The 12,208-nt window shown below is 41.0% G+C and overlaps 1 protein-coding gene across 1 annotated transcript; it reads right to left on the bottom strand.

Moving 5' to 3' along the window:
* Positions 1-341: 341 nt before the first annotated feature.
* LOC146177025 (tabkunin 1-like) lies at positions 342-9,803 on the bottom strand. The gene is made up of 4 exons (XM_084581074.1): positions 9,667-9,803; positions 8,134-8,205; positions 4,032-4,205; positions 342-621 (listed from the first exon to the last, which is right to left on the bottom strand). The coding sequence occupies exons 1-4, from the start codon at positions 9,788-9,790 to the stop codon at positions 590-592; spliced, it is 402 nt and encodes a 133-aa protein (XP_084437200.1). The 5' UTR covers positions 9,791-9,803; the 3' UTR covers positions 342-589.
* Between the last annotated feature and the right edge of the window lie 2,405 nt (positions 9,804-12,208).

Below are 12,208 nucleotides of genomic sequence, written 5' to 3'. Positions count from 1 at the left end.
GCACTAGCATCCTTTGGACAAGCAGTCGAGAGCCATCTCCCTGCAGCCAGTGAGGTATGGCTAATATTGAAAGTGAAGTAGTAAGTGCCAATTTTTTGTCTTTGGAAAAGACCTTTTAGTAATGGCAAAAAAATCGTGTTCTCATGACTGCATATCGTTACCGTTTGCATTGGGAAATTGCGTAACGTGAAAAATAAAACTAATAAAAAATAAAATAAGCACGAGTTGCCTGAAATTTTGCAGCTTCATGCATGTTTTGAGCTAGACCAAGCTTCTCAAAACATGAGCGCACAAAGGGAATGACATGTGATGAGAACCATATGCTTTAATCAAATATTTATTTTCTAAGAAACAGTAAACTTTGATTGATGCTTTCTTGAACTTCCTGCAAGGCGAAGACAAATTTCTCCAAGCTTCTTGGGGTGCAGTATGGCAATGCTGCTGACAGCAACTAAGCTAGACGGATTCCACTTGCAGCCCCTTTGAATAACAGCCACAGGTACACTAGACTGTACTGCTCCATGTTGTATCTCTTATCGTCTTGATGGTTTCTGCAGTTGAATCAGGCTTGAGGTAGAGCACCAGTCTATCAAAAAAGGTTATTCTCCCCATTCTCTTTCCCTGTGCAGGTAGAGAGATGCAATGAAAAGATCATGAATTAAGCTAATTCAAGAAAAAGAGCTTGCTTTCGCAGTTGCATTAGGGCGAAATACGCATGAGATGTTTTTGGATTACTGGGTCAAGAAGCAATTATATATGCATGATGAAACACAGCTATCCCGCGCTGCGCAACGGCATCTTGTGGCAAAATAGTCGTTCTAGTTGACGGGAAACCCATGGGAAAGGGTATTGTATCAGCTGATTATAACAGGTTGTTTTATATTTAGAGACCGCCCCTCGTGTAGTAAACGTATTAAGAAAACCTTGTTCTGGATGCAATACTCACGTATAGCACCGTAGGAATGTACATGCCTCGTTAAGGGAGCGTCTAAGCCAATTCAAAGCCGAAATCCTGGGCGCTATCAGAAATGAGCGAAATTGTGAGCCTCCTGGCTAGCGCTTGCCATACAAAAATTATGTCGCGTTGTATTTTATTGTAATGTGCATGTGCCACTAAGATTATAACACGCGATGCGCTATACTACGTTTTCTGGCATAGGCATAAATATTCTTCAAACTTAAAATGCACTCATCTGCTCTGCCTGAAAGGTATGATGTACTAGCAACCTTTAGACTGTGCCAACGCAGGGCTTCGCAATATATACTTTTTCCACGCACCATCCATAGAGACAAAAGTGTACATTCAATTATGTCATTTCCCAATTGTAATGACTGAAGTACTTTCTGGGACAATATAAGCTGGTCAGGCGAAATGAGTGCCGGAATCCACAGACCTATAGAGACGGCAAGGGAAAATGACTTGCACTGTCCCGTTTTGTGAGAAAACTACAAACACGAAGTACAGGAATATGTCTTGGGCGTGGTCTTAAGCAAACAAAAAACGCCTTAGAAAATAAAACAGTAACAGGAGGGCTGCTCAGACATTTATATAAGCTTATACACAAAGAGCGGGGAATCACTATGGCAGACAGTGACTAGGAAACTAACCACTGAATAGCCAGTATGAGAATAACGAAAAGTAAGAAACCAGGGCTTAATTTTGCTAAATCTTGTAAGACGTACAAAAGTGCAGAAAATCGCAGCCGGAGTTTGCAATCAAAGGTTGTTATACGACCGAGGTTAAATAGCAAAACTAGACCTCATGACTATTGCCAATGATCACAGATCAAACGTAGGTTGCTATGATCAGGTAGTACTCTTACTCGTAGAATATCATTGCCTGTCTGTTTAAAATTGCAATTTGGTGCTGGTATTCTATGGCTCAAGGTCTTTCCAACGACAACGAAAAGAAACGCAATTCTAATTTCGCACCAGAATACAAAAATTGGTAATTTTGAAGAAAGCTCAAGCATGGTGTAGGAAATTGCAATAGATCAATCAGGAAGGAATCGTTAAATAACTCACGGTGAAGTGCCCTGCAATTTGAGGCAGGATTATAGTGTCATTGAACGTGCAGTTTCAAAAAGGTACCACTTAGAAAATGGCACATATTTACGGTGTGGTAAATCAGCAGAAACAATTCAATGTTTTTTGACGGATTATAGTGGTTTTCATCAGAATCTTGATGAAGCCACAATCACTCTCAAAAATTTTGTAAGATTTAGAAATAACGGTACTCATATGTGAATAATTCTGTGGTTGGAGTTTGGAAGTAGCAAGTAGAAGGTTGCTGCTGAAATGAAGAGACTCGACATAAGGCAGTTGTGTCAGTGTGCAAATACCTGCTCCATCCGCGGTGGTGCAGGGGTAGAGCTCTCACCTGCTGTACACAAGGATAGGACATCGAATTCAGGCCGCAGTAGCAGCTTATCGATGGAGGCCAAAAGCAAGGCGCCCTTCTGCTGTGCGATATCATTCAAGAAATAATAATAACCCGAAGTGGCAAAATCTTTTGGAGCTCTCCACTAAGTGCGCCCCCAGAGAATTAGTCGCTCTGCCAAACCAAACCTACCAAGCCAAAAATGACCCAAACGAGCCAAAAAATGTGTTTAAAGAAAATGTAAATATCGTGGAGTGATTTAAAACAGCATTAAGAATTATTAGGAAACACCTAATACGCCGTTTTGAGGTGGGGTCTGCTGTCTTCCGTTCATCCATCTATCGATAAGGTAGGATAGAAAGAGGAAGCATGTACTTTGGTACTCGTCTGAGTATTACTTCAGCATATAACACTTTCTTATTCGCAGACGCACATTTAGTGGTAATTCGCAAGATACCACTTTATGTGTAAGATGTCGAGACGCGTACATAAATTAAGCTTGACTCTCCCGTGATAATTGTGCTTTGCGGAGTTAAGCGGGCATGCCTCGCTTGCAACAAGAAGGCCATAAAATCAAAATTTATATAAATTTTCTCTAAGCGATTTTATCATTATAATGACCAATATAGTCATGCGGGACACATGATTAAGAAACACTGTGAAGAAGTTTTTCAGTTGAATTTCATTCGTGACGTTATGTCCTGTTTAATTCTAGCATTGGGTGGTGTTTAACATTATGAGCGATGTCCTGTGGTTGTGAGATCATTAGCCTGTCGACCATGCAGAATTAGTCCTCCAGACCAACGACATAGGCAAGTGACGGCGGCGACGCTAGAATTTCTGCAACACATGATGGTTGCACTATTAAGGAAAACAATTTGTTTTACAAGAATTTGCTTTATGTACGTGCAACCATAATGAATGCAAGGAACTCTCCTTGTTTTAAAGGAGTTGAGGAGAATCGAAAGCATTCATATTTAAAAGTTTGAAGTGTTGAAGCTTGAGTATTTCCATAAATGAAGGCGTTGCTGAAACATAGAGACATTTCTTTAGCTTCTCTATAAGATTCCTTAATGATTAATTTGTCAATGCTGATTCTGTACTTGTATTACGATTTGTTTGAGTCACGCCTTATATATGGCGTGAGAGCTCGTCACCTCCAAGAGAAATTTATAATGACTGCAGATGCCAAACGTTGGGCACGACGAGTTCCTTTGTAAGCTCTAGAGGGAACTAACACAATTCAGAAGTGGTGATGAGAATTCCCCATGTAAAGACAGTCGTACCAGGACAAAACACAAAAAATCATAAACTGACCACGGACTAAAACAAACAAGGTGCACTAAGCCCACCGTGCTACCGAAGCATGAAGGAATAAGGTTTTGTTTGCAGCCGGCGACGGGGAATGTTTTGCACACAACAATGGGCATAATAATGTTATTATGCAAAAATTGTCTGCGAAATGAGCCCACTCTTGAATTCGCTGAAACACAAATATAGTCCCAAAGACAAATTTCCTGAATTAGATAACTTTCTTGTTGTCAACCTAGCCACAACCTGTGGCATGTAAAGATTTTTAGTCGTGAGGGTCGGCTGGTAGTTATGGCAAAGAATTGGTACAAAATTGACCGGGAATTATTCGCGCACTCACCTGAACATTTTTCCTGGCATTTTTCCAGCGTCTCAAAATTATTTTTGTTTCTTCTGCAACCGCCATAGATGAAAGGCTCACATGTTCTTAGTTCTCTGTTGTAGTAAAAACGGGTGAAGTGTCCCATGCATGGGCCAGGGTAGCGGCGCTGAAAGCAGGCAGCGTCGATGTTCGCTGCCGGTGGGAAAGGAAAAAGGGTTATAAGCACAATGCGTCCAATAAATTTTACTTTCATTCACCAAATTTTCAGCTGAATAAACAAGAGGAGCAATCCCCTGTGGATTATTCTGTAAGAACGACAACGTGGAAAGTGCATACATTGTCTAAAACACCGCACTTCACCTTGCAATACACTGTAAGTCATAAAACAAATGCCATGAATAAATATAACGCACACTCTGGACTGAATCAAAAACGCGCGTATAACTGGAATCACCACAAGAAATGTGCGTTCAGTTCCAATAAATTTTTTTATGGTCCACTTTCATGGGTATGGTGTAAATTAGAGCATGCCGAGGAAAGTTATTTGCGTTCGGAGCAGTGGTTCCTAAGCTTGACTACTGCGACCTCATCTCATTGTCAGAGTAAATCGGAGCGTCATAGGAGTCAAACCTCATTTCTTTCCGCAATTATTTCTGCAGGCACAGCAAGAAGCATTCAGAGTCTGCAAAAAAGAACACAAAAAGGTGCTCAGAATTTAACGCAAGCCACTTAGACAGTATGAGTGAATTCATGAAAAAATAATGTCTTCGGTATGATATAACAAGAAGCATTTATATGGAAGTCGCTTTTCTCTTTCACTTGTTTTGGTCTTTAATGCCTGGATACGAGGGGGAATAACGGTGCTGCAAAACAGAGAGCGCAATGCCTACGAAGTAAATGGAATTGCATTGTTCCATCCCTTCTGAGGACAGAGTGTGTTAGCCACACAAACCTAATTATGTTTTACATGCCATATCTATTGCAGCCATCAGGAAGGTAGTGGCCAATGCAAGCCAATTCTGAAAATAAAAAAATGCGGCACTTATAATGATAGTCAAAACGTAAAGCTGCTGACTTGTTTTTTTTTTTGAAGTATCATGTTAGTTACATCTCACTTCTGTAATGTTTCTAGTCACTCACTGCCCTCTTTAACATTGCCCTAATTTTATAAAGATAAATAATTAACACAAATAAATAAATATTCACGTGGGCATATTTCGCGCAATTGGACGGACCGATTTGGCTCAACAGTTGACAAAGGCCTGAGCCCAATCGGAACGAAATTGGGGGGCACAGTCCTTTAACTGTCTCCTAGAACAGATTAGGGACCACCGCAACGGGACTGTGCAGGGGGGGGGGGGGGGGGGTAAGTGAAGAGAAGTGATAAATAGTGAGGGGGAGGGAAAAACCTTTGAAGAGGACCGCCATTGGGCTCGCATCCACAAAATCACCAATTGTTATGCAATCAATCACGCTGGCGCTTATTCAGGTGTTGGCGGCATTGTAGCTCTTTTTCCGTCGTTTCTTACGTGCTTGTGGCGTCAAATTCCTGCACAATGCAGCGTCTCAGTTGCGTTTGTTTGGAATCTTTTTCTTTGTGTTCGCTAGAAAGTATCAGGGGAGAGGGCACAAGCTACCCAAGATGTCGCGGATTCTATATCATGGTTTGAAACCTGTCAATTGGCACGACGAGTATCTTCGCCCACCACAACCTCGTGGAGGATATCGCTTGCTGTAAAGCAGCCTCTTGATCAGTCTCCTAGAAGTGGGGAACTTTCCTAAACTGCTGAGAAAATTGTGCGCCATATTAGGATACAAAGGTGGCGCCTACGTGCTGCGGAATTCTAATTTGCGACAACCGCGCTTGTACTGGTAACTGCGTAGTTAATAGCATGTCCGAATCGTTTATTATTGTACCACTTACCATCTAGCCATCACGGGCATGCACATGCCGCATTTTATCCGCTCTATTTTTTCCCTTGCGTGACCTCCCCAACAGTGTTTTATCTTTATTACTGAGATGCAGAATATGCCTTAGGGAAAAGTTACGAATAACAAGAATACATGAGCCACACGAAGATGAAAACGGACAAGTAATATGCAGGAGACGGCCGGATCCACGGTGCTTCTTGTCCGCCGGCGTGAACCACCCACTGTCACGAGGAGATTGAAGAGTAGGTCTGTTTATGTGGTGAAACAGTCAAACCTAATCAGGCTATGAGACGCCTTAGATAAAGGCTTCAGAAGTTCCGACGACCTGGTGTTCTTTAACGTGTCCTAACGTCCAACAGCCCACGGGCTCCTACCTTTTCGCCACCATCGAAAAGCTGCAGCATTGGCTGGGATTAAATCCCGCGTCTTTGGGAGCAGACGCGGAGCGCCCTAAACATTACACCTCTTTGGCGGGGGTAGGAAAATAAAGACTCGACTAAATAAAGCACACGAAGAAAGCCAGGCATAGTTTCAGCGTAATTGTGAAAAAAAAAACATTTAACAAGTCAAGGTGTAGCGCAGTGCATCGCAAACTATAGTGTCGAATTTATGCGGCGGTATTTTTTTCAAAGATCACACTTGAGCTTTTAAAGACACGTTCATCTACCTACAAACGTGAAACATCGGCCAAGCAGCACACCATCACATCAACATCAATGCCTCTGCAAAGAGCCCCTGCCTTGACAAATTATTTGAATAACAGACCATAAAAATGAAAATTCTTCCTAGTTTCTTACAATTGTTTATGGGCAGTGTTTACTCTACTATCCGTATGGCAATAACTCATTTTTTTCTCCTTCGTGGCCTTTCTGAAGGCTTCAGCGAACAACTCTACATACTTACGCTTCGCATCCATTCCTGACATAGGGGTGCCTGCGCTAAGTTTTCCTTTGAAAACATTGCTGGTTAGTGAATAGATTGCCCCTATAAGCCACAGTGCCTTAACTACATGAATAGGCAAACCATTTGCAGTTTCCAGATTGGCAAGAATTTTCATACACAAAAATATTTTATCGAAAATCAAGGTGCCCGAGTGTTGTTAGCAGATGTTAAAGATGTTCCAACAGGTAGAAATTTCTGTTGGCTCTCCTATGCCATGCCACATAACCTGATACCCTTAAGGACGTTAAGCCCTAAAAGCCAAAGGAAAGTCAAGAACGCATACTCTATGAGCAAACGCAGCAAAAGAACACCAGTGCGCGCAAACTCCTTAAAGCTTCTTTGTTTGGCAGACATCAGGAGCGGCCTCTTCGTCAAGTTGCATTGCAGGGTCCCTCTAGCAAATAAAAGTCACCAGTAACGTCTACATGATTATTTACTGCTCCGCATAAGAATGCGAAACACATACAGATGAAACTACCGAGAATCTTTCATTTTCCTCTCGAATGCACATATCGGATTCGGAATGAAACATTACGGATACGTTTGCATATAGAAGTCAGCTTCACAGATTAGTTTTCAGAAAGGAGCTTCATGGGTTAGTCGAATAGTTCATGCAGTGCAATGAGCGTTTTTCTCATCATTGGCCAGAGTGGGTAATGTTCTGGCTGTGGAATCGTGTAAAATTTACCATAGCCCCATAGTTGCAACTGACTGCAGGGCCTCAAAAATTTTACTGCACGACAAGAAATGGTAAGCATAAACCGACATATCTAAAAGTACAGCGTGTTGCACAGGAATAAGAAACAATACTACACACAGTGTTCTGTTTGGAGTTTCTTAATTAGTACCGTCTTGCGCTGAGTCGAGAGTTCAGTAATATATCCGAACCCACTATCTCACGTGCCTATTCTCGTGGAGTAAAATACATTACACAGGCGCTATCGAATAAAACATTCACTTAAATTTCATTTCACTTTTGTATCTGTAGTCATCATCGGAAGTACGGAGAGAATGGGAATCAATCGGAGGTGATTCATTGCTTGCGCAGCGTACTTCCTGGCCATTTTGCCTTCACGATAATATTCGTTTGTTCATTCTTTGTATGTACGTGTATCAAACCAATAAGTTATTTAAAAGGGTTGATATTAATCTCGACCTGGCATAAAGAGAGCCAAGGTGCCTGAATGGTGCGGAAGTTCGAAATTCGTCATATTTTGCTCACTATTTATCTGTTGTGAGAGCTCACCGCTTACAACGACGACAGCTGCGAGAAGTAGCAACACCAGGGCTGGCTTAATCATGGCCATTTGATTGGGTTCTGCAAATAAATTACAGTTTATGCAGAGTTACCTGAAAAAAATAGTCAGTAAACACGGATTATGCATGTCGCCTAGAAGCGCTGAGTAAGTAACAAAAGTGCACTGATATGTCATGTCTTAGAGACTGCTTATATACTGGGCTTTTAAAATTGGCCCCAAAGTTTCCACCGACGGAAGGGATTCAGATATGTTTGTAATTATTATTCCTTGCCTGTGAGCGTCGGTTTCACTCAAGCCTAAGTAAGGTCGGTGTTCTAGAAATTTTAAGAAACCCCCTTTCGTCGGCAAAGAGGCATAATCGATCATATCTCTCAGTAAAACAACAGCAGAGGCAAAAGTATTGGATATATCTAGGTGTTAATTAGTCACCATAATGCTCATCCACAAACACTGTCTGCAACTTATATTTTAACGTTTTGCATCTTGACAACTTCACCTCCTGGTAGAAGCCTCTACCCAACTCCTCCCACGAGCGAGACTGCACATTATCCTCCGTTTTCATTTAATGTATTGTATAGACACATGTAATCGCGTCTACCTGTGTTACTCTAATGCGGGTCCAGTAAATGTATCATAGATTCTACCACCTAGTGCTCTGCAAAACCGTCTAGAGGCTTCATGACGCGGAGAAAATTTTCCTTGACATCCGATCACAAAAAAACCTAGTTCTTCATTTTTATTGCTCACGGCCTAAGAGTAAAGCCTCTTCTTCATAGTTCTGTGATGATGTGTAATTTTGTCAGATTTAGGCTTTGCTTACCGACATGAAACCTCAAGGGTTTTGATCAATAATATTGCGAGCACTGTGTGACGCTTCATCTTTCACACGGGTGAACGTGCTGCTTCATCTTCATACTGCTCTCTCTTGTAGATGCCCATCGTCATCGCGGAGTGTGATTCGCTACAGTGTGCGGCCAGGGCTTCAGGTCTCCAATAAAACCTAATCTGCCAAGCCCGACATTCGCGTTACCTTACAATATTACTGACAAAAATGCAGGCACACAGCATTTGTATTTAAATTGCCTAAATTAAAACGCATTTTTAGGTAGTCCCTATTTACCATTGTCACCCTAAATACATTGCCGTATTACGGTTACTATCTGATGCGTAACCCTTTCATCAGGACGAACGCATAAGTACATGAGGACATATTGTTATAAATTGTTATAAACCTTTAATAGGTAGAAGTTCGTGGGCTGAAGATGTTAGGCGTAAGATTTAAGTTAGGCGCCTGTTCATGACAGAGTGTATTGGACTTTTTGTGCGCTGTTAAAATGTTGTAATTCTAAGAATATTGTGTTAAAGCGCGATAACAATAAAAATTGCAATATTATTTATTGTGCTAACCTAAACACGTTGTAGAGGAAAGCCACCGATAAATTTCTTGATTACTAAATGTGATAAGTGCGCCAAGCGGTGCTACGGAACAATCATTACGAAAAGAACAAAATGCTCCTTACCTCCTTTCGTAAGGAAATTAACAGAGCTTACTGTTCGTCGTGCTCTACGATGGTTCTGAGAGCGTTCGAGTTTAAGTACTCGACGTCTTCGCTGACAAAATAAAAGCCCAGTCGCGAACCACATCTCTTATCTAACAAGCAGCTAGAAAAATATGTTTGCTTCAGGAAACAAAAATCGTAATGATGGGGCGTTCTCGAGTACTTACGGCCACCGAACTCAATGTTGAAAGATATCAAGCACTACCAGCGAGAGCCAAGCCGGTGAAGGTTTTGCTGTTGTGACACCCGGGGCCTATATCCTGCATTTAGATAAGAGTGACCTTGACTTGCTGCTGGGTCATCGTGCGAGCAGAATAACACAAAATTAGCGCGCGGGCAAACAATCATAGCTGCTAGTATGAGAGGCTCATGCTATAAGCAGCGTTTCCGCTCTTCTTTATCAGAATGGAAGGCAAAATGCTTTAAAGAAAATAAACCTTTCCTCTTTGTGATAGGAACCTTAGACCAAAGCTTTGAGTGCTTTGACACCAAAGATATTTCCCACTCGGCTCTCTATCGCCATACAACCGCGTGTATTCGATTGTTCTTAACCGTGAACGGGAGAAAAAGTGTCTGCTTTTCGGTGCTTTGCAATATTGTCTAATTCTTGTCATCACTGTAAAAGCGAGCATTTAGTTCTTTTATACAAACCCTACATATCTATGTGTGTGTGCTCTTTTATACAATTTACACAATTGGGTGATGCAATAAAATAACTTTGCAGAATTTTGAAAAACAACAAGCCGTTGTCGTTGGTTGCCGAAGCCACAACCTGCTCAACGAGCCGAAGAATGGCTGTAGCTGTCCCCTCGTGTGTAAGCGTAAAGCGATTCGTTCATCACATTAGCTTAGAGAGTGAGAAATTAAAGAGAGTGAGAGAGTTTAAACGAGCTGACAGTCTACGAGTCTAAGGCAAACGTTGAGGATGCTTTTTTTTTTGTATTTGATTGTTGGTACTTGACAAGAATCGGTTGTATAGTGATTATCCGGATAAAGAATATTAAATAAAAAGGAGAAGGAAAAACAACGCGCCGATGGTGGTTGTTGTTCCTCCAGCTTTTAATTTAATACTCTTTGTCCTGATAATTACCACAAGACTGATTCTTGTCATACACCAACAACCAACACAAAAGAAAAAAAACATCCCCAACGTTTGCCTTAGACTCGTAGGCTGTCTGCTCCTTTAAACTCAGTAATAACGAGCCCCTCATTTCCCTTTCAATGATCATCTGCACACATATATTATACATATATATATATATATATATATATATATATATATATATATACAAATATATATATATATATATATATATATATATATATATATATATATATATATATATATATATATATATATATATATATATATATATATATATATATATATATACTGAAAGGGGGTAGATATATATATATACACATATACGTGTGCGCGCTGCATGGTCGGGTTTCGGAACACCATCTCGCGGACCACTCTTCCGTCGCCGCGCGGGCCGCTGCCATTGCACCAATCACTGGCGCGTTGCGGCGTGGAACGCCAACATCTGAACCACATAACTCTTATTCCAACTATTTTGAACACCTTCACCGCATGGTAAAAGGCCGTCCTGATATGCCTGCTCGCGCTATCTATTTTTGGGGTTCGCTTTTGTTTGTTTCTTATTTTTACATACTATTAATAGTATGTAAAAATCAGTCGAAAAAAACTACAGAACTGTGTCAAAAATACGACAAAACATCCTGTAGTTCTGTCGTAACCATCAAATTTTTCTGTAGTTCTGTAGTACTTTTCTGTAGTTCTGTAGTTTTTCTGTAGTATATTTCTGTTGTCTGTAGTTCTGTAGCACTTTTCTGTTGTAACTACAGAAATATCTGATGTTACTACAGAATGTTCGGTTGTCACAACAGGTTTCCCGTCAAAAACCGCACAGAAATTCTGTCGTAACATCAGAAAATTTTCTGTAGTTTTTTCCGACTGGGTTGTGTTTATTTTATCTCAATTTCTGACTTCCTTCGAAAAACACTTGCCTCTCCTTGGAAGTACCTTGTTTATATAACATTCGTGGGCTCTACCCTATCTACCTAACTCCTTTGCTTTTGTTGCATTCCTCGCCGTTAATCAAAGGGAGCTCTTCCCCCTTCCATCTTTTCAGCGATTTCTGTTCCTCCAAATACAGTTAGCGCGAATGGTGAATCACGAATTGCTTCTGTGTCTATCTCTAAATAGTGGCTGAAACGTGCGAACTCCTCCATTTTAGCCTTAGGAAGGACGGTCAACCGTCCACAACTGTCGATAGAATAAAATAGTACAAAAGGGAAAAATTGTGTGACATAGTTTATATATAGAGAGATATCAAATAGAGATTCTTTGGGCTTGTTTGAAAACATGTTCGAAAAAAAGTCAGACGTGGTGAAGGAAAAGAGAATGGAATAAAGAGTAATTACTCCTTAGAATGTATTTGACGTTTCGGCCGTAGGACCGGCCTTCGTCGGTAGAAAC

The sequence above is a fragment of the Amblyomma maculatum genome, chromosome 10, assembly GCF_055883805.1.
Source record: "Amblyomma maculatum isolate TAMU_Amacu chromosome 10, ASM5588380v1, whole genome shotgun sequence".
In the NCBI taxonomy this organism is placed as follows: Eukaryota; Metazoa; Arthropoda; class Arachnida; order Ixodida; family Ixodidae; genus Amblyomma; species Amblyomma maculatum.
Note: the sequence above shows the minus strand (reverse complement) of the source record. Positions and strands in the feature narration are given on the sequence as shown.